Source organism: Buceros rhinoceros, unplaced genomic scaffold (genome assembly GCF_000710305.1).
Source record: "Buceros rhinoceros silvestris isolate BGI_N320 unplaced genomic scaffold, ASM71030v1 scaffold4997, whole genome shotgun sequence".
Lineage (NCBI taxonomy): Eukaryota > Metazoa > Chordata > Aves > Bucerotiformes > Bucerotidae > Buceros > Buceros rhinoceros.
The window spans coordinates 83,699-106,605 of NW_010420341.1; the positions used below are offsets into that span (position 1 = coordinate 83,699).

Genomic DNA, 22,907 nt, shown 5'->3' on the forward strand with positions numbered 1-22,907 from the left:
CCTGGTCAGCAGGTTGACTGGCATCTATTCCTATTGAAAACTAGGGTAAATATGCCAAAGTTTGGGTTTACCAGCTTTAGAGTAGGGTACTGAAGGAATATCAGTCCTTGACTGCAGAGATTCTTCTTGGCCAACCTTACTGTTTTTTGAATGACAAACCTTTTTATTGGAACTTTTGTTCCAAACTGAAATTTTCTTGGCTAGTAGGGGTTCGTTCATGGAGACAACAGAACCTGATGTGGCTAGTTAATAAGGCAAAGTGCACACCTGATGAAGTGAGAGAAAGCTACTCCTGCCAATCTTATCAACATTCTAAAAGACCCACAACGAATTAACTTAATTTAATGTTCCTCTTTTCTTCCCTCATGTTTTGTTTGCTTACATTTTAAATACCTGAAGGCTGAAACTATCTTTTACTGTTTGCATGCAGACTCCATAATACAATGTGGGTCAACATTGATTGGTGATGCCTTATTTCATAAGCTACTAATAACCATTAGATAAAACTGAGTCTTCAATTTTGGTAAAGGTGTAATATAAACTCCGAGTTCACTGAATACCAATTTACTGTCATGAATCTTCAGTCTTGATTTCTCCCTTTACTCAGTGCAAGCAGTAATGATTTTGGAAATATCTACTGCAACTAATTTTTTGTTTCATTCTTCCCTTGCACATACAGAAACGAAATGCTACACATTGGTTGTTTCAAACCTGATTGTTCTGGAAGTCATAATCCAAAGAATATTGGATTTTCCCTAGTTTCTCCACTTCTTTGGGTTCTTCTTTCTCTTCTCCATCAGTCAGCCCAGTCTCAGCATCATCATCCTTAAGAGCCTAGAAAGAAGGAATGTAATATTCAGAAATAGGGCAAACACTTAAGTACCAGTTTAAAATTGACAGTGTCCTCAAATCTATTTTAAAGCCATTAAAAGCAAGCATGACAGCAGAAATACAAATATGCAGTTTACATACGTATTTATACTACTTAGGTTGCTCAAGAAAATGTTATAAACCAGCAAGCAAGCAATGGAAGTAGGAAGAAAGCTTCTTGGACTATTTCAAGCAAAGACTATTATAAAACCTGAAAGTAGAAACAAAATACCAACTTGATGTATAAAAAAACCTCTTCTGGGCTCACGCTGTCTTTTTAAAGAGGCACAAGGAGGCAAACATGCTATTAAATAAGCAAAGTCAGACATTCATTCAACTTAAAGAATATCTTGGCAATGTCAAACCTAGTCGTGCATGCTGTGAATTGTTTGCATTTGGCAACAAGTTTCTGTAGGATTACTATGAAACAGAGCATGTGCTGTGGATGAGTTCTTCCTACAATCATATGCCAAACATTTTTCATGTTTATTTAGAATGAATATGGAAGCAAAGTTTTCACCATGCCATTAGCAAATGCATGTTTCTCCTTTTCCCTCCCTCCCCAGACCAATTTCCTTTTTATTCATTCTTGCTATAAAGCCTGGCTGAACCAAATTGATTGCAAGTTGATTTAGTTTGCTTAGAAAGAAATGCAAAAACAAAGAAATACAGAACTGCTTACAGCTTTGTCTGTTGCATAAAACTTGCTATTTTTAAAGGACACAGTAATAATTTTTGATTTTTTACATAATTAAAATACGAATGATGTAATAATTTTTTTTCTGTACCAGAAAGCAGAAGTATTTGCACTGTGAAAAAGGGAATTAATGTAATTATGAAACCGTATGAACCATAACTATGTAAACCTTTTTCCAGCAAATTCTTACCTGAGTTTGAACTGAAAAATGGGCAAAAGTGATCAGAGAAATAGTGAGAATTTGTGGAAAATGTCAAAATAAAGTTGAGAGTGTGAAAACAACGAATCAATACTGAGCATTCAAACATAATTATTATACTAAATAGTATGCTTATCTGTAAGAGCTCTATCTGGATGAAAGTTCCTTCTATACGGAGCTTCTGCTTGCACAAACAGACTATTAAGTGCAGGAATAGTATTTGGCATGTTCTTCCTTTTTTTTCACAATGTGAGGTGGTCTGAAGAAACCTATAGCGTTTATCTCTCCTTCTGAAAAGGCAGCAAGGCTGGAAAGTAGCTATATCCATGGCTGATGGTGGTTGGTGAAAACAAACATGAAAGCATTAACATTCTCACTCAGCCATGAAAGCAGTGGGGGCCACGCAACAGTTGTGTGGGTGTGGTAAGAAGAAAGACTGATCTCTGAGGTAGAAAATATTACTTTTCAGAAGCCAGCTCTAGATTCAAAAGGTCAGACTCAAAACTGTACAGTATTAAGCAATTATTTTTCTACTTTTTGAAATAAGCTAGAAATTGAGCTGGCATAACAGAACTGAAATCAATGCATCAGCATTGATTTATGCAAGCTGAGAAGCTGGGTTTGAGTTAAATATCTGAATGTTAGTGAGTGATGGACTCTTTACTAGGAACATAAATTACACTGTACCTAGATGAGATTGGTGGGAAAGGTTGGCAGTGAATGAAAATCACCTGTGATGCTGGAAGAGTAATAATTTTTGAACTAAACCATTTCTATTTGGAAGGGCTGAACTGCTGAAACGAAAATTCTTTCAAGACATTTTCATTGCTGAGCTGCTAGAGAGCTCCCTGGCTGTAGCACATTTTTGTTAGTACAAGAAGTGTGACGCTTCAAAACTGACAGGCTCAATGGCAAGAGGCACAGTCCCTGAAGGAACACACGTGGGACTTTGAGGTTATGGGGTGATGTGATTATGCTAAACACCTTGCTTTCATTGGTAAAAAAATAAGCTTGAAGATTTGTAATCATGAAAAAAAAGATGTGACTCAGTCCAACTGAAGCAACCATATTTATCTGAGCCTGGAGACAACAGGAAGCAATAACTCAAGAGTGGGATGTTAACTCCAAGATCCACTGCTCTGAATCATCCCAGCATTGAGCTAATAGAGGCCTCCATGACAGAAGAGTGATAAACAGCTCCAGTATATCACAGTTCCTGGGCTAAGTACTGGACTTTTCTGCTGTTCCATCTACTTTTTATCCGGATTTTCTTTGAGAGGAAATATCCTACAGCCCTTCCTCAGGGGTACACAGGACAATAAAAAAAGGAACCTTATATGCTAATTTCTAGGCATGAGGAATTTGCAACTATCGCATCAAATCTATAGCTACATATCCATACTCTCTCTAGGAAAGTTATATACTCTTCTGCATAGCTAATCAATCCAGGAGATGCCAGGGCTGTGGGTAACTCAATATGAAAAAATTCTTCCTATGACTACAGAAAATATATTGGGAAGCTAACGTCTTGCAAGGGAGTTTTGAAGTGCAGGCAGAAAACACTGCATGGTTGGGAAACTCTTCTCGCAGGTTAGGAGAGGCCTTTTGGAAGGTGAAAGCTATTTCCCAGGGGAGATGGAAAACACTGCACATTACTCACACCAGCTGAGAAGCTATATGATTCTTCTTGACCTTGACTCAGAAATACTGAAGCACTAAGAAACACTAAGAATGAGACGGTGTTTGGATTTGGGCAAGGTCGTGGCATGGGGGGAGGGAAGAAATGACAAATTATTATCTCTGCAGCAGCCTGTACATAATAGTTTTTACCATCAAGAAAGGAATTTGCTTTCAAACTAGAGGGCAATACTTCAAGAAGAAGCTGAGCCAAATGAAGCACAGAAGTTTCTCATGTCTGATGCAGCTGCTGAGTTCCAAAGAGGAAGAATCAGATTGCTTCAAAGTGCTTGAAACACCCTGTAGGGATTTTCATTTTGTATTCTGATTCTCCAAAAGATCAATATTTAATGGAATAGTACTGTGACGCTCAATTTATAGCACATTGTACCACACTATATTGAATCTTACTGTTGTATTGCTACAATCAATTAAAATAAGCTGCTATATTTTATCGGTTTTAGAAACAATAAAATAATTTTAATTATAAGCCAACATTTTCCTCAAGCTTTTTCAACTGACACAACGGTAATCAAAAAGCTTGGATTTAGCTGCAGAGGAATATAAGCCTTTCCTTTCCTGATATTTCTTTTAATTCCATGACATTTCAAATGCTTTTTCTGTGAAATATGCAGCATAGAAATGCATTATTGCATTGTGCTGTATACCAGATTTATCTTTTCTAATTTGGGATGACTGTGACTTTCACTCAAGTGATTTCTTCATTTCTGCAGAACATATGCAGAAATACAGAACAATGAAACCTCTACAATCTCTTACATGTGTACAAGTATCTGTAAAATGTATATCTTTAAATGTTATATAGATAGGTAAGCTTATACGTAGGCAGGTGGAGGAATGCACAAAAGAGGTGTTAATCAAATACAACCATTACAAGGAGATACATTCCACATCTAATGAGTTCAGCAAGTGGGAAAAGTTAACTTTGTTCCAGGGACCTTAACGGAGCCAAACAATGTACAATTAATGTTTTCTTAGACCTCAAAGACAAAAAGAATTTTTGAGCAACCTCTCATTTAATCCATATTTGAATGAGTTCTGTAACTAGTTCTAACCAAGGATGCAAACATAATTCTACATATGACACTAGGTTTTTATCTTCTATGCCACATTTAGTTAACAGTTTTCAAGCTCATCTGCTCTGTAGTGGTTCCTACAACAAACAGGGCAAAATTACAGCAATCTGGGATCCACAGTTCAAACTGCTGGTTGCTTCTTCACTGCTGTAACATCATTAAGATCGGTTTTACAGTCTCCCCTTTTCTGAGTTGTTAAAAAAAATGCTTCCTTTTCAAATTTTTTTTTGTAGTTGCACCTTTTGCATTCAAAAAGGAAAGAAAAAACAAAACTGTTCGTAGTTGCAGCTCTCCAAACTCCACACCTTGCAATGAATTTTTACATTTCCTGGGTTTCCTCCTCCTCTCATTCCCCTAGCTGACGAAAGCCTCTCTCCAGTGATGCTGCCTCCTGAGACTGTGAACTGCTTGCAGCTCAGTTCCACCAAAAGCCCTGCACCCTGTCACTGGGTTTACCCCACTACTATCCACTATAGACCACAAGAGAGATTCTGGAGATTAAAACAGCTTTTTGAACCAAGTGTTGAAATCAAGAGGGCCTGCAAGGGATTTAGTGCGATCTAACCAACTGGTTTGCTGGTTGCCTACAGGTTCCACTTGCACAGAAGTACTAGGCAGGCAAACTTATATGAGCCTTGTGTAACAAAGCTGCCGGGGGAGCAAGTGTATTTCCTTGCCTGCTGTACAGGTCACAATCGTGTCTGAGTCACCAGGAGGATGCAAAGACCCATAAAGGTGTATTTTGCACTTTGATTCCAGTCTCAGTTATCTTCATGTCTCATTGTTAACGCCTACTTCATATCACAAGCTATTTAAGACCGCAAACAAAGTGTCTTTCACTGCTGTATGTAAAGAAACACTTTTGTTAACAGTTTTTAGGTTTCCTTCCATTCATGGCGTGGCCTATGGCCTCATTTTTAAGGAAAGAAATTACCAGTAAGCAAGAAGGAGAGATGTTAGGAAGAAAAACATAACACAGACTGCAGCTGGTAAGTTTATTTGCTGCACAGTGCATGCTGCTGTCCCAAGTTCCACCTCTGCCTGCTCCATTAATCATTCCTTTTGTTCACACGGTGAAGGGGATTTTTTTTAACGTGTGAATGATGCCCAGTCCTCAGTTCTCAGGCTTGTGCAATGCCTGCTAAGCTGAATAGAAGAAAACAATATGATTTTGTAGCAAGACTGTTCCGTGCCATGTCCAACAATGAATTTATCAGAAAGGCAATTTTTCCTGCACACCTAGGAATGGCTGCATTTCTACTAATGGTGGTGCACCTCTTATCAATTTCTTTCACATTCAAGAACACCGTAATTCTGACGTGGCAAATTTTTATCCCAGGGGAAAAAAAAGGCCTTTAAAAACTCCTGGCTGATTCCCCATCACAAAGCAGACAAGCCTGCAATTATTCTCTATCAGAGAATATTCTCTATCAGAGTGCCTCAGAAGGAAAGGCAACATTTCATTCATTCAGCATCTGCTTTCTCTCCATGAATTAATTTAAAGAGCATGTTGCGCATGGGTTTCCAGTGGCTGAGCCAGGCTTTGGTCATTGTGAGATCAACTTTGCCATTACTGCTGGAAGTGTTGGTCTCACACACCAGCAGCGGGCCACACTGATGCACAGAATGAGCAAGACCCTGCTGTGTTCAGGGCGCAATGCCTTGACAGTACTTCCTTGCTTGCTATCCAGGTTTTAAGCAGTCTGTTGGGTTGTTCAAAAGGCTTTCTCTCTTCAGGAGCTCTATGACATGTGGTCATCATGTTCAGCTTAAGAACTCGCTGAATTGTTTGGATACTAAACCACCAACTTATTCTGGTGCAATCGAAGAATACAGCAAAAGCTGGAGGTTTTCAATGTAAAATATGAATGCATACATTCAAGCTGGAGCTGTTAAGTCCCCAAATCAACCTCTTTTTCTTGTAGCCAGCATTTATTTGCTGAAAAAAGATGAAGCTGATGACAGGCTGGGGGCCTGTTTTGGAAGTTCACCCTGTGGGTCAGGGCTCTGCTTTGAACGCAGGGCCCATAGGCATGAATGGAAAAGAAGTAAGCACTCCCGCAAGTTCACTGGTGTGCTCTGCCTCCACTTCCCATATGGCAGTGCTTGGTTCTGCTAATCAGCACACTGTGAGTAGGAGGCAGCTTTAGGCTGCTTGGCCAGTGCATGCTGCTCAGTCAATTGTTCTTCATCCTCCCCAAACGAATGGCAGTGGGCCAGATGGAAGCGTGCTTTGGGACAGAGCTGGCTCCTTGACATGGGAGGACCGGTCCGAGTACTACATCTATTTCTGTTTGAAAAATTTGCAGTACCATGTAGTTAGGACTACATCTATTTAACAATGAAAATTAACCTAAATATAGACAGACATGATTTATTGGGTGCCACATTGAGTTATGGAGAAAAAGCTGGCAAAGACCTCTACTTTTGGCTCACTTGCTCAAAAATAGGCAAGATCATCCTCTCACCATCCTCTAAATGGGACTTCATCAAGTATCTGATATTCTTATGCTTGAAGGTTGTTTCACTATTCATATTTATTATTCATAATTTTGTAAAGAATAAATGCTTTTGCTTAAAAAGTAATTAAATATTCCCTATGGGGTTTGAAATTTATACGTCATTGATAGGAACTGCTGTTCCTGTTGTAGGCTGTTCATACCAAATAACTTCAGGCACTTAGTTTAAGAGTTTAGCTCTCCCTGTAATCAGTGGATACAGGTAAACGTCTCAAGAACGTGATTCAAATCACTTAATTTAGGGAATAATTGCATACTTCCTAGACTCTACTCATTAGGAACCTGTAGACTCTGGTCTTGAATAAAGAATTCAAAATTTGGCCTGTTAATCAAGAGAACACAAGAAAGAAATGTCTTTGACAATGGAAGCTTCCAGCAGCAAGACCTTCAGTACAGAAAATAAGACATGTGGGAAAATGAATAGGATGTGTATCTTCATATTATCCCAAAAGTTCAATAGGTTACAATAAAAGTAATAAATGAATTATTTTAGAAGAAAAATAATATTAGAAAAAGAGGAAAAAGAAACTCACTAAGCATGCAAAGCAAGCTCCTATATCTTCATGGGTGTCCTGACTGAGAGGAAGAGATGGGAATGCAAATAAGCCCGGCTTTGTGTCTCACAGCTGTTGCTTCCATATTTTCAGGATTGTAAAGTCTAATATAAATCTAAGCTGCAAAAGAGTTTGTGGAAAACCCTGCAGAACACAAACACCCATTGCATCTTCATAAACATGATATTTTCACATTTTTCAGGAAGTTTTATGTACCCTGCAAGGTGGCCTTCTGAGGCAGGGGAAAAAGCAGGACGATTGGTCAAGCCTGAGGTTGAATTAATGTACAAACGGGACTCAGTCAATCCATTTTTACTGCCACAGTATTGGGCAATAAGTACTGGGCTTGTTTTCTAAGAAAGACTTGTCCCCGTTGTTTCTGACTAATTTTCTAGACTGTAATGGCTCTGCAGCACATGCTATCTTTCTGTGTGTGAATTAGGACCTCTCGCTGCATTGTGGATAAGTCACAGTGAGCATTAATGTCACCATGAGCTGAAGATGCTAACAAATGGGAATTGGCATGCTGAGACAAAGACAGGTGGCACTGTGGAATAAATACACTCACTATTCTCTAGACATTCAACTGGGAAAACAAGCACATGAGCAAACACTGCAGAAGAGACCACTGCCAGTAACAGAGCTCCTGTCCTTCAGAAAGATCCTCTTGGATTATTTCTGGCAATCAAGGCTTGGGCTCCTTCAAGTGAAATCCAGGCTCTCTGGATGTCAGTGTGGATTTTACTGACTTTATTTTGGTTATCATCTTCATGCTACCAGGTCAACACAAACTACTTTCAAATATTTCAGGGCATCTAACATTAAAAAACTTGTTCCTTCAGTATTTTGACCCCATGAGGGCAAGTGTGTTTACTCTTCAACAGCTAAAATCATAAGGTGAAATACTACAAGAAAACCATTATCTGTGGAAGTTCAGTTAGGTGCAATTGCAGTTTTCAATATCATGTTTCTTTATAAGGCCCCGATGTTTCACTACTATTGCTACAGGAACATTAATCAGAATAACGCTGTAAAAGGAATGCCTATGTAAAGGTAAAACAAACATACAGAGAAGTCAGGTGGATGACTGAAGGCCACAACAAGTCAGCAGCAGAGCCAAGAATACACTCCTCATACTCCAGGGTGTAGCACATATATCTGATCTCAAATCTCCTATGTCACTTAACAGACACATTCATTGTAAGCCAAAAATCTTTCACTAGTGACAGTGTTTTAGCCTGATGCAATGAGAAAGGACCAAGCTATTAAATCTCCTTTGCCACAAATGCTTTGTGTCCTCATAAAATGTTCAGACCACCACAATAATTGTTTTCCAAGCAAAAGGGCTAAATTTCAGTAATTTTTCAGCGCTGCTGTTCTAGACTGAAAGGGTTATATCTATTCCTTTCCTCAGCCTACAGGCTGAGCTTAAGCAAGACTATTGCTGTACCAATGCATTAAATTCAGATCCAATAAATCAGCAGCTAGTACAGTGTCTCTGGAGCTAGGTGTTTGGGGGCTATTTTTTTTTCTAAAGAAAAAAGTAGTAGGAGCCATGAAGGGCATTAGCAGAGCCTGAGAAGTTATAAAGATGAAAGCTGTGATAGGAAGATCTCATAAAAACACTGGTGCTAGTTGTCATTCAGTTGCCCCAGAAGAAATCTGGAGTAAGAACACTTAAAAGAGTTTGGTATGGAGCACTAAGAACTTAAAGCGTGGGCACTGTGCGGGAGCCCACAGCAAGTTTCATAAGGTACCAACCATTTTAGCAACACTTAGTAACTAAGATATTAAAAATAAACACTGCTTTCATCGACTTTTGATATGGTGACATTTATACAAAAAGGAAATAAAATTAGCAAGTTATTTTTATGTCCCTATAAATTTTAAACTTGAGCTTTCTAGTACAGTTTGACTTAATATTTTAACTACAGAAAGAATGGCCACCTCTTTTTTTTTTTCCACCCTCATGTAGCGTCCCCCCAAATATATACCCAACCAATAAAATACCCAATCAATTTAGTTCAGCCTCTTGATGTGTGTATCAAAGCTACTACATATAAATCTCAGCTGAGGAGCCAGAGCTGTCAGAAGACTATATGTATCAGAGCTTTAGACAAGGTGCGTCCAAATAGCAAAATAAACCTACCGCAAATGACAATCCAGAACAGTCATGAGACAGAACATAGACAAGGAGGACATAGGAGGAAGAAATAAAAATTAAAACAACCACACACAAAGATTAGTAAAAACCATGGAGAAATGACCTTTTTACAGTAAGACACTCACTAAAAATTTGCCTCCCCTAGAAGTGGAGTTGTATACTCTACTTGAAAAAGTAAGCATTGCCTGCAATGGAAATGGGTTTCAAAACTGCAAACCTAATCTTATTTTCAACACATCTCCCTCTTTACCTCAGCTACATTTGTTCATATCTATATTATTTCATAAACAGTTTCTCATGTGAAGTTCTCTTCAGGAAAGTGAACATTTTGAAGCACAAACATTCTAACAGAGACCAAAATTTTGTTCTTTTTTTCTGTAATACCTAGCCATCACTGCTGAGCTGACTGAGTCTCTGTGTCAAAAGGTTCTTTAAACTATGTCAGGCTACGTGGCTCTGTAATGATTGTGCAGGCCAGCATGAGTACATGTAGGTCAGAAGTTCTCTTTGACAAACAGACTAAGATGGAAATTTTATTTCCAAAATCTGAGGCTTTCAATTTACCAAATGCTACTCCCTTTCCCTTTGCGTGCTTAGCAAACTAGGATCTTGCAAGATGCCAAGTGCCTATCAACTGCTATTATGCACTCTCAGCTGAAGAAAGAATTACCACTTGCAGGTTCAGGCCTAACAATGACTGAACTAATCTTGTACAGTACTAGTCTGAAATGCGGTCAAAACCCCCAAAAGAAATGTTTGGACCGGTACTATACATTGCCCTTCATAATGGCATTAGATCCACTTCCTAATCTTCAATTACTTTTTTTAACATTAAAATTTGCTTCTTTAAAGAGCTAAAAGACATTCTTGTTACTATCCTTTCCATTTTATGCCAGAGCCTCTAAAGTGGTTCAATTCTCTTAACTGAAATATTCTAAATTTAGCACTGCATTAAGTTTACCTAGGCATATTAAAATTCACACTGATAATTCAAGATTAAACTGCTAGACCATTAAATTAACATTAACTGTTAGACTGTTAAACCATCACTCACAAAGAAAAAAAAAGACAGCTAAAATTTCATAAATTAGGGATTAAGTTGGTAATATTATTGCTAACTAATTTAATGCCAAGAACTTAAAATCTGTACATTATTAGACTACTAGTTACAAAGTTAAGGGGTTAATTTAAGTAGCTTGGTTTTGAAATCCCAGACAGTGAAGAGGAAACTTAGCTGGAGAGTTTGTGATCCATCCACTTATTAAAGGTCTGACATCTACACCAAATGAGAATCTACCCTCCTTAGGATTAACTGTGCAAAACTGATTAAATCCCCAAATGCTTTGGCAAAAGTATCTTTAAATAACTATACAGAGTATTTTGAATGGAACAATCTTAAAATACCTATCTGTGCCACATTTCAAAGGTCGAGCTCTCTTAGTAGACAGAGATGCATGATTCAATTTTTATAAAATTTTCCAATGAAAAACATAGAAATGAAATTCAATATTAACTACATAATATAATTTTGCATTATGTTTTCCAAGAACCCATGGTCATTTATCCAGGCTCTAATGAATATAATTAAAAACACTTAATAATATATTGTAAATACAACAGTGGCCTTACATGATATGAAACAAATTCCACATATATATCAATCAACAAATTGAACAAAGTATTAGGTTTGTTATCATTGGCAGAACATAACAAACATCTCAAGGAATTGTTCCACAAGCATAACCATACAGTTCTTCCAAATTATTCTTGGTCCAATGGGAGGAGTTTGCTAACTGTAGCCCAGGGTAACGTGACAATTCTATGATAAGGCGACCTGCCTAGAGGATGAGGAAGGGCTGTGGATGTTTTCTACCTAGACTTGAGTAAAGCCTTTGATACGGCTTCCCACATTCTCCTGGAGAAACAGCCTGCTCATGACTTGGATGGGTGTACTCTTTCCTGGGTAAAAAACTGGCTGGATGGCCAGGCCAGAGAGTGGTGGGGAATGGAATTAAATCCAGTTGGTGGCCGGTCACCAGTGGTGTTCCTCAGGACTCACACTGGGGCCTCTCCTCTTCAACATCTTTATGACTGATCTAGATGAGGGGATTCATCAGATGACACTAATTTGGGAGGTAGTGATCTGCCTGAGGGTCGAGAGGCTTTACAGAGGGATCTGGACAGGCTGGATCGATGGGCTGAGGCCAATTGTCTGGAATTAGGGCTCAGTTCTGGGGCCTGTTCTCTTCAACATCTTTATTCATGATCTGAATGAGGGGATTGAGTGCACCCTCAGTAAGTTTGCAGATGACACCGAGTTAGGCGGGAGTGTTGATCTGCTTGAAGCTATGATAGCTCTGTACTTTTGAAGCATATCCATTACTTTCCTCCCCTTATCTCAGTTCCTTTCAGACTCCATTTATGTGATCCAATTTCAGCTAGTCATCCAGTCTCCAAGTTTTGCTCTTCCCCTATCACACCTTACACGCCTGGAGAAGCATGCTAACTTGTTGCAGGATTCTCAAGACTGTGGCTGACGAGCCACATTGCTGGCTGCTCCATCACTGTACCATGGCATCTCACCACTTGTTCTGGACTGCTCCATGGGCCTCTTAGCTACTGTGCTATAGGCTTCTTGGATTTTGTTCCTGATCAGCTGGCCCTAGTCCTCCCGTTCTCAGCTCTGTCTTATATTTCTAACCAACCTGTCTTCAGCCCAGCTTTCTTCTGCACTAGATCCCAGATTGTGGAAGGAACTCCTCATTCCTGACCATGCTTTTATCCTCTCTCTTTGACCGGATAAGTGCTCCTTTACTGCTTTGGCTTAACCTTACCAGAGGTCTTGGGAGCAGAGACTTGCCCGTGCAATATCTTTACAGCTATTGGTTCCTACTCAAGAGGTTTTGCAAAGCAATTCCCTAAATTTCTTCAGCACTTTCTGTATAAAAATATAGCCCTTTGTCTTCTTAGCTTAGGAAATCTGGTAATGCAGTGAGGACACATGATACTTCATATTTATTTCTCCGTTCTTCTGCTTATTCCCAACAGTTTGCTCCAGGAAGGACAACACTAAAACCTTGTTAAAAAAGGCTTTATTTTCTTTCAGGAACGTATTAGTCAAGTCTATGGCCTTGAGGGTTAGGTCCTGCAACCTGCTGCTTCTCTTGCACAAAGCAGATCTGAAGGACAATTTTTTCTGCCCTTATGAAAATGATGTTGCTCAAAGGGCATTATGCTAATCTCTTCCTACAAGTTACTCTGTTGACTTATAGCTACAGGTATGGCCTGTTATCTTGAATCTCCTCTTCTCTAGTATAAAATGAATTCTCCCAGCGTCATTGTGTTGAATGCTCCTGTGCTCTTCCTTTTTGGTTGCTTTCCCTTGTTTCTGTGCTTCTCATTTTTAATTCTATACTGTTATTTCTTTCTCTGCTAAACTTTTGCTTTTGGGTAAAAAGAAAGTTAAGTTCAGAGTTCCTTTTTTTTATCGTGTAAGCTTAGAAATACTGCTAGAAAGATATACAAACACTGGACTACCTCCTGGTCAAAGTCTTGAAAAAGAACAGTGAAAATTGCACACATTTTGTTTCATTTTTGCAACAACCAAGATCCTCTCAATAAACTTGCCCCTTCCAGGTGAGTCACTATATGCCTGCTCACTGTTTTTTAGTAGAGCAGGGAAATTGGCTGACTGCTTTATCTGTGACGCCACACCCAGATTCATCTTCGGTGATACCACTGCGATGCTGCCAATCAGTCCCCTCTTCAAAGAGCCACTGCTGAGGTAACAAGCAGAATTTTCTTCTAGACACATCAAACAGAAACCTTCAAATGTAGCTCAAGAGTTCAAGAAAAGGAGAGGTACTTTACCTGGTCTTTCATGGTTTTCCCTAAATCTTTAACATCTTTCATGTTAATAGCATTCTTCCCTCCCTTCTCCTTTCCCTTCTTCTTGTTCTTCTTTTTGAACAAGCATTTCTTACAGAGACAAAAGCAGCAGGTAAGGATTAATAGGACTGCAACTATGGCTATGGCTATTAAGGCCCAAGGTGGCACTGGAAGAGAAAAAGAAACACACACAAAAAGAAGGTGGTAAACTGTTAGTAGGGTTGAATTTAGAAACAAGCATATTTCTCTCACAGCTAAGCCTTTTTCAGTGAAAGCGCCTTGCGGAAATACCTGAAATCCTTTCTAAAATATTCTGTCATCATTTGTATATTTCTCCCAACAGAGCATTTGCACACACAAAGCCAATTTCACACATCTGTCTATTTACATGCCTGGTGACTCATATCAAACTCGCAGCTATTTTGATTAATTAACCATCTGAAAACAATATGTCCAAAACATTTATGTGGTGCAAATCTGTAAAACCTTTGGCATATCTAGTCGATTACTTGTTTCTTTCTTTAATCATCTCCCCAACCTACCTGGCATTGTGGCTGAATTGGGTGGAACTGATTGGGAAGTTCCCTTTTCTGGAATGGCATCTGATCCAAGCAGTCAGTTTTAATGAACAGCCCTTCTCCTCTGCCCACTGCTGTACTTGACAGACTCGCTGAGCAGACTTCTTGCAAGAGATGCAGGTCAAGGTCACCGGTAACGACTGACCAAGGAAAGAGGACTGTCCAATCCAAGGGCTTTCGCCCTGTTTGACATCATGCCCCTAACACTAGCAAAGTTACAATACATAGCTATATCGTCACCTATACTTTCCTATAAAGAAAAGCATTCATTCGGTCCAGGAGGCTGGACATGGCTGAAGCATGAATAAATAACAGAGAACACTTACTATGATAAAATGGTCTTTTTAAAGATAAGAATTTTTGGAATTACGATGACAATTAAACACATAATTCCAGAAGGGAATTATCTTCACACAAATCAGCTTTAATTACCGTTAATCCCACATTTAACCAGAACATCTAACAAAACTTTAAATCATTTTCTAAAAATCTCGAAATCCACTCAATCAGGGCTGCAAAATACTCTCTCAGTGCATTACCTAAAGGTCTCTAGTATGATACAAAGCAAAACTGAAGAGTGAATCAAATCTGACATGTTGATGTCAGTGAATCACAAAGGGAATGGACAGTATAAATAGAGAAAATTAACGGCTGAAAGGAGCTAAGTAGAGTGGGAAACATGGTCACAGGAACTTCCACTAAAAATTACCAGTTCAAGAAGAGGACAGAGCACCTACACCTTCCTTACCCTAAATTTAATGACCTGTTTTTCTAATTTTTATTCAAATGTCCTTGGTGACAGATACAAAAATAATGCAGTTGAACAGTTAAACAGTAATTTCTGTAATACTTTTGTTCCTCCAAATGTTCATTAAATGCAGCTGCTATAAAAGGGAAGCTGTACCATATGTAGAACAAATGAGAACTGATTACTAAACAAATGAATATTAAAAGACAAACAATGAACAGATTAACAGCTGTTTATGGGATGCATTTTATGGAGTCAGCAGCAGCAATCTGCAGATAAAGTTGCATTAGCTCTGCACTTATCACCACTTAAAATCTGTACTTTATGCATTAATGATTTAATTCTGTCTTCAAATCTGTTGTTGTAATGTTTTGCAGCAGAACTAACTCTCCTACGAATTTTTTTTTTGGGGAGTGGTTCTGCCAGTAGGTTGGTACTGTGGGAGGAAAGCGAGGAGGGACACATCAAATGCGGGTAAGCTGGGAGAACCAAGGAACTGAGGAGACAGGGAACGTGGGTGTTAATAGGATATATACATAAGCATTCTACACATGAAAAAGCTTGCACAGACAGTGAAGTCAGGTGCCTTTGTGCTGAAACTGGTATAAAGTGGTCTTCTGGCACTGCCACCTTGGTTCACTGGAGCATGAACAATGTAGCATGCCTTGGGGAGCATTTGAAACACTTGCAGATACCTCAGCGTCTTTTTTATAATCCATTGCCTGCTCTCATCTGTCCGTAATTTAATTTCACCCAGTTGCTCTTGTGATGCAATTAAATGATCATCAAATTAATATTTGAGGCACCAAGAATTATGCAGAACTCCTTATTTATCTCTTCAAAGAAAATAAGTTTCCTTTTTTTATCAAACAAAACATAAGTACAGAAAAAAAAAATTGAGGCAACCCAAAATCCAGACATTTCCAAAACAATTTCAACATTTAAGTCTGAAAAAGCAAAAAGGAATAGATTTTTTTCCCCGATAAAAGTTTATCTCTGTCAAGGAGATGGCTTATCTGAACATTGCCATTGACAGAGATTGCCCAAACAGCGGATGTTAATGTTAGGTTTAAGACAAGTGAAACATACACTTATCACTGGCTTTGAAGATATGTGTTTCCTTTCAAAGCACTACATAAATAATTTTAAATGTTAACAATTTTACATAATACAGACAAGATTTTCCAAAATTACTAAAGACTTTGAGAGTTTCCATATTTGTGCTCCCCAGTTCATGATGCTGCTAGAGGAGCTTGAATTCCAGAAAAATGTAAGTTTTTAAAAATGAGTTTTCTATAAAGTCTTCTCAAGGTGGACAGGCCAGAATGAAATGACTGAAGTGACTAGTCACTTTGGAAGAGTCCGGTCTACAGACTTTAATTTTTCAGCCTTTTTTACCATCTGTACATAATAACTATAAAAACCTCACTGTCGGTATATGAACTTTCTTGGTTTTGCACATAGCTCACTTTGGAGATTCACACTGGCTAATTCCAGTTGGACTTTATCCACACTTATGCAAGGTTTTTAAAGAATTTCATCTTTCCAGTGTTTAAACAGACAACAAAAGGAATCTACAGTTTGAAGACCACCTCCATCTATATCAAACCAGTCTGATCAGGTTCAGTAGCCCAGTTTGAAACCTCAGGAAGACTTCAGATATGATCTGTTGAACAAAAGACCTCTGTGGCAGACTAAGCAGGGTAGGTAATGTGAAAAATGCAGATCCTGACCGACCGATCGAGGCCTCAGGGAGTCAGAAGCTTCTTGTACAACTTGTCTTACCCAGTGCCTACACAAGGGGGTGCTTTGAAACCAGCAATACTTACCTATGCGATCAAGGAAAAGCTATTGGTTTAAGGATAATTAATATGTGTGTAAACTTTCTGGTAATTCAGTGTTATTTTCTTTGTTCTGCTCCTGTGGGCAAATACAGAATACTTATTTTGAAGAAGCCGTCATGAGCTGCTATGTGATTTGTTGATTCTACAAGGCTCTTAAAGACAAATCTACAGGAGGGGTTCTGCAGAGTAGCACAGTTAGTAAATAAGGTCTTGAGTTAAGTCTTATTGATCCAATCCAAACAGTGTGTACTCTAGGACTTTACTGAGAAATGCAAGAATGAAGCCTACCTGTAAAAGGAGAGTGTAGAGAAAATGAAACATATGGCTTACTCCTGAGCAGTAGCAGGGCACTGAAAAGAGTAAGTTCTTGAATTGTGTTGATAATCGAGGCATTTTGGGTACTGATTTTGCATCCTTCACTCATGCTCAACATCACTCAGACAGCGATGTAGCTAAAGGAGTTGGTGAGCTCACTCATCCTTCTCTGTTGCTTCCTTCCACTAATGCCAGCTGGGGTTGTATGCGTGCTGTTGGGGTCATCTGATGCATTCACAGCATTTCACAAATACAGCAGCTGTGATGCACTTAGATTCTCATTTTAGTTTGTGCTTAGGAGTAAATTTATGAGGTGTATCTCCAGACCATACCAATATACCATGGTTAGACTCATGTTATGCAACAGTCTGAGAGGGCGTGATGGGCTAAATGGGAATATATGTTCTCAGAGCTCATCTAATGGTGCTCCAGCTGCAAAAGCCACTTGGCCCACAGGAGCAAATCTAAACTGAAGCATTACACCCACAAAGTTTGTAGTGTAGAGCTGGGTCCTCCAGACCGACTGCTTGACTCCATTGATTCGCTTCTACTATGCTGCACTAAATATAGCTTCAGTCCCAACCTGTCATTAAATCTTGCTCCATGAATATGCTAGATACAAAGGAAAGGATGTATTACTGAGTTACTTAATTTACAAGCTACAAATTATGTTCCTTATATAAAGATACCCTTACTTGGCCTTACACAAAATGCTTGGAGAGGTACAGGCCTTGGGTCTAAAAATGACATTCTCGTTAAGACAATCTAAAATTATCAAATGCCTGGGAGGACATTTGACTCCAGAGGAAAGACAGTAAGAGGGAAGTTGCAAAATGTGTAAGAGCATCGAAGTGTTACAGTCTGTAAAAGAGAAAAGAATCCTTCATCCTAATAATTTTCTTCCCTTTCTTTGTGCAATGGCAGAGGGAACATTATTAACTTAGAGCCCAAAGAAAGGGAAAGTAAAGGAAGAACTGAAGAGAGCAGCTGAATTGCAGAGTGAAGGCTTCCATACCAAAAATGCTGTCCACTGACAACTCCCAATTAAGTAAACTGTGACACCAAAGGACTATTAGATGATGGCAGCTTCCATAACATTCTGTCAAGGAGCCCCATGGCATGTCGACATTGATAAATATTAATAATCTATGTTTCAGAGGGGGCACAATACTTAACAGGAAGCTGCAACTGCCAAACAGTTGTATGTGAAGCACATTGTATTAATCTATAGCTCTGGCAGCCTGAACAGGAGAATACTGGCAGTTTTCACTCACTGAACCATAGTTTTATCTTAGCTTTTTGCATGTACAGCTCCTAATCAGGAACTGCTCCCTTCCCCCACCCTATATATACTCATATGCAGACCTTCTGTATAGAAACTCCCCAGGGGCCATGTTCAGGGAATCAATTTGACTTTCATTAGAAGTTACTTAAAGAAAATGTACTGAGAACAAGGACCTAGGTAATGGATACCACTAATCACAGCCATACCACAGAAGGAATAAAAAGGTGATCAATGCAAAGAAAAGGAAATGCTGATACATGGTAAAATGACTTGTAAAAGAGGAAGATAAAAGCTGCAAATATATACTTACAAATACTGATGATTTAAATACCGTCCTTCAGGCTTATACAGCTATATTTCCACAGCAGACACCTAATGTATGATCTCTTGTTTTAAGAGCATGTTTGCAAGGTATTATTTTCACTTTCCTATGTTTTCCACAGATTTTTTATGTGTTTCAAGTTAATGATGCTACCTTTGACCCATCACTAGAAGCAAGCATTACTAAATATCTTAATGAATGCTCTCATGCTGACATTTCTCCCCTTTCTCTATTTTTGAGCACGCGCAGTTGCATAAGACTATCTCTATGAATAGTTTATTGAAGTTACCGAAGCTTTAACTGAGCTAAGAGATAAGAGTTTTGACAGTGAAAGTTCCCCACATGCAAAACAGCCTAGGAAAGTGCACTGATCAGATGGGCTTCACTCAATGAATATAGTCCTGGCTATAGCTTCTTTGTTAGACATTATCATGCAAAATTATGCAAATTTCATATGACTGAACATGCCGGACTTTGCAAATAAACTGACATTGAATTTAGCAATAATTCTAGATATGGCTAAAAATTTAGCTGAGGTGCTTTGGCTGCTTTAGAATCTGATGTGTCCACTGTACGTCTCCAAAGCTGGAAGTCAAAATGCATAAAATTACTAAAATATTTACTTGAAGGTGAACCCACACCAACTGTTGGAATTTGCAGGCCACTCGTTTATTATTGCTGGCATTAATTCATCTTTTAGGGCATGTAATATGTTTTTTGTCATGGTAAAACACATCTATTCAACAGCGTATTTTCTTTCTGCAGAGCAGAGCTACTTCCGTCTATGTTGCTACCTCTCTCTACATCTTTCCAACGTGTTTTTCTCTCTCTCTCCCTGAGCTCCTCATTGCTCAGTCCCATCAGCTCCTCTGCCCCCCATCTTTCAGGACACATAGGGGAAAAAGCAAGGCAGGGGAGTTTCCAGGGGACACAGAGTTGGGGAGGCAGCCAGAGCAAGGAAGCAAAGCTGCTGAGATGTCTCCTTCCTGAAGGAAGTAATTTGAAGGAATCTTGAAGGAAGATTGCAAAGGCCTTTGAGCTCAAATATCACGTTTCATCTGTATAAATGCTAAAATGAAAATAGCTCCTCTGTTAACCCTCAAATGAAAATGAAACAGAATATGAGCAAAAGAGTTAACATAGATCTCCCCTCCGCTGGCTGTGCCACTGCCAGCTGGGGCCAGTTGACTGGAGGTTAGAAAATGTGATGCCCATCTACAAGGGCCGGAACAAGGATGCAGGTAACTACAGGCCTGTCAGTCTGACTTCAGTGCCAGGGAAGGTTATGGAGCAGATCATCTTGAGTACCATCCCATGGCACATATGGGACAACAAGGAGATCAGGTCCAGTCAGCATGGGTTTATGAAAGGCAGGTCCTACTTGACCAACTTGATCTCCTTCTATGACAAGGTGACCCGCTTGGTAGATGAGGGAAGGACTGTGGATGTTGTCTACCTAGACTCTAGTAAAACCTTTGACACGGCTTCCCACAGCATTCTCCCAGAGAAACTGACTGCTCATGGTTTGGATGGGTGTACCATTCGCTGGATCAAAAACTGGCTGGATGGCCGGGCCCAGAGAGCGGTGGTGAATGCAGTTCAATCCAGTTGGTGGCCACACCACAAGTGGTATTCCCCAGGGCTCAGTTCTGGGCCCCGTTCACTTTAATGTCTTTATCCATGATCTGGATGAGGGCATCAAGCACACCCTCTACAACTACCCAAAAGGAGGTTGTAGTGAGGTGGGGGTCGATCTGTTCTCCCAAGTAACAAGCGATAGGACAAGAGAAAATGGCCTCAGGTTCTGCCAGGGGAGATTTAGGCTGAATATTAGGAAAATTTTCTTTACAGAAAGGGTTGTGAAGCATTGGAACAGGCTGCCCAGGGAAGTGGTGGAGGCACCATCCCTAGAGGTATTTAAAAGGCAGAAAAAAAAAAAGACTAAGCAGATTCATATGTCTGCTTTTATCCAGCCCTTGAAAAGGCCTGGGATAAACTGATTTTCCCCCCTCTGATAGGTAAGATAAAGACAGGTTAAAAAGACTCATCTACAGCATAGAGTGCAATATGTATATGCATTATACCTGCCATCTACTTATTGAAGAAATGGATGTGTTCTGCAGTTAAGAATCATGGAAACAGTTAATTTCTAAAATTGATTAATACTTTCAGAAATAAAAGCCTTTGTTGTTGTTCTCATTTTTAAAAAATTGCTTCAACAGGAAAGCATTTGCACACGTAAGACTGGTAGGAAGTAAGAAAGGCTAATTTTTAATATGTTTAGGAGCTTTTTTTGTACCTTCGGTGTTCAGAGTTATTAAAAAAATTAATTGTAGTCTAGTAGTGATAAATCAATTATAAAAACAATCAAGGAGCAATCTCCTTCTTCCAGCTAGTAAAGCAGTACATGGGCAGTAAGTGCTCATATAATAAGCCTCTTTTTTTTTTTTTTTGGTGACAGGAATGTAACTACCTGTAAAAGCATATTTGTTTTGCTGGGTGATAGTACAAACTCAGAAATCAGCTGAATATCTGCATTTCTTGATCTGTTACTGTAAATGCACAAAATTCCTTCATTAAATATTAGCATTATTAATAGACACTCATTTGTGTGTGGGTTGTGCCTAAAGGCATTGACTCAGAAGAAATGCCTCAGGTGATTAGACATTGCACATTGATGAAATAAAAAGAGTCTTGCCTGAAAGGCTTTACAGTGTAAGGTCCTAAGACCCATCTTGGTCTAACTAACCAGCTGCTCACAAGAGCTGTGCCCTTGTCCACCCATCAGCTTAAGACACCACACCAGGCTTGTACACTACCAGATCCAGTCTGTTCCAGTACCTCACCTAGCACTCCCTTGTGCACAACCCTTGCTAAATACCCCTTCTATCACCTCAACAAGATCCTCCCAGGATCCTGTCCAACTAAAACATAAACGACCTCATTCTGGAAGGAGCCCAGGAAGTCACCCTGGCACCTCCATACCTCACCAGTAGACAAGGTTAAGGCCAAGACTGCGCCCTGAAACAAAGGACACAAAACCAAGAGACTCTCTCCAAAAGGAGCGTCTGAGCTGGCTGCATTACTGAAGCAAGAGCAGACAAAACAGATTTCAACCATGGCTTGCTCTGGTCTACTAAGTGAGAGCTTTTAATAGGAATGCCCCAAATAAAAATTCGGTATATTCAGTCATTTTTCAGGCCACAGAGTCTTGTCTCTTTTTTGTATAAATGGTCGTATGTCAAGCTTTTTGATGCTGAACCCTCAGTTTGAGATGAAATTCCCTATCCCTAGTTACCACAACTGAAACATCCCACATGGTCCATCACCTGTTTCTAGCGTGTCTGTAACACCAAGAATGGCTCTAGAATTCTTGTAGATGTTGGCAGGCATGACCATGCACATGTTCACAGAACTCATCAATAAGAAACACTTTGTTGGTCCAGCGTCCTCTCAAATCTGGATGTAACCAGATGCTAGGATTGCTATGTAACCCTGGTCTTGGTTCATGGCCAGCAATGCCTGACCGGGTGCACTGTACACAGGCAAGGGCTCATACGTCAGTCAGAGTGCACCAGAGCAGCGTACAGGCATTGAGACTGTGCTATTCCACCTCTGGCTGGCTCTGCTCACTTTGGTAGGACCAAGCAAGGCCGGCTGTGGCTGTATGCATGCATTTTTCCAAGGGACCTCAAATTGTGTATTGATTCAGTTGTGCAGGGTCATGCCGGAGAGCACTCCTGGCAGGCAACTCTGTCCGTGATGTGGCACTCTGTTTGGCTTGGGAAAGGGCAGAGAATACACTGTCCATGCTGCAGGACTTTTGAGAACGCTATATGCGTGACACTGATTCATGGGATCAGACGCGTAACGGTGTGGGCTCTGCTGCACTGGTATACGACGCATGCCTGGCAGGCCAGGGCAGCTAGATGCGCTGTTCTGCAGCGTGTAGTCTGCCAAAAGCCTAGGGGGTGCATGCGGAAGGACTGGATGGTCCCAGGCTTGCCCCAGGCATTCAAACTAAAATGTTTTCTGTATCTATTAAGCAGAGGTGCTGGTCAGGATATTTATATCAGCTTTGCAAATTTCAAGGGAGGAGATACCAACAGTCCAAATACCCCAAGCCTCGTCCTAGTATTAGGAGGGAAAG

At 39.7% G+C, this 22,907-nt stretch overlaps 1 protein-coding gene across 1 annotated transcript in view; it reads right to left on the reverse strand.

The window, feature by feature from the left end:
* Nucleotides 1-22,907, reverse strand: part of SYT1 (synaptotagmin I) — a 126,192-nt gene that overhangs the window by 80,679 nt on the left and 22,606 nt on the right. The window contains exons 2-3 of the mRNA XM_010139268.1: nucleotides 13,648-13,832; nucleotides 712-834 (exon numbers count right to left, since the gene is read on the reverse strand). Of these exons, the coding sequence (XP_010137570.1) occupies nucleotides 712-834; nucleotides 13,648-13,832 (308 nt within the window). The remainder of the gene's footprint in view (nucleotides 1-711; nucleotides 835-13,647; nucleotides 13,833-22,907) is intronic.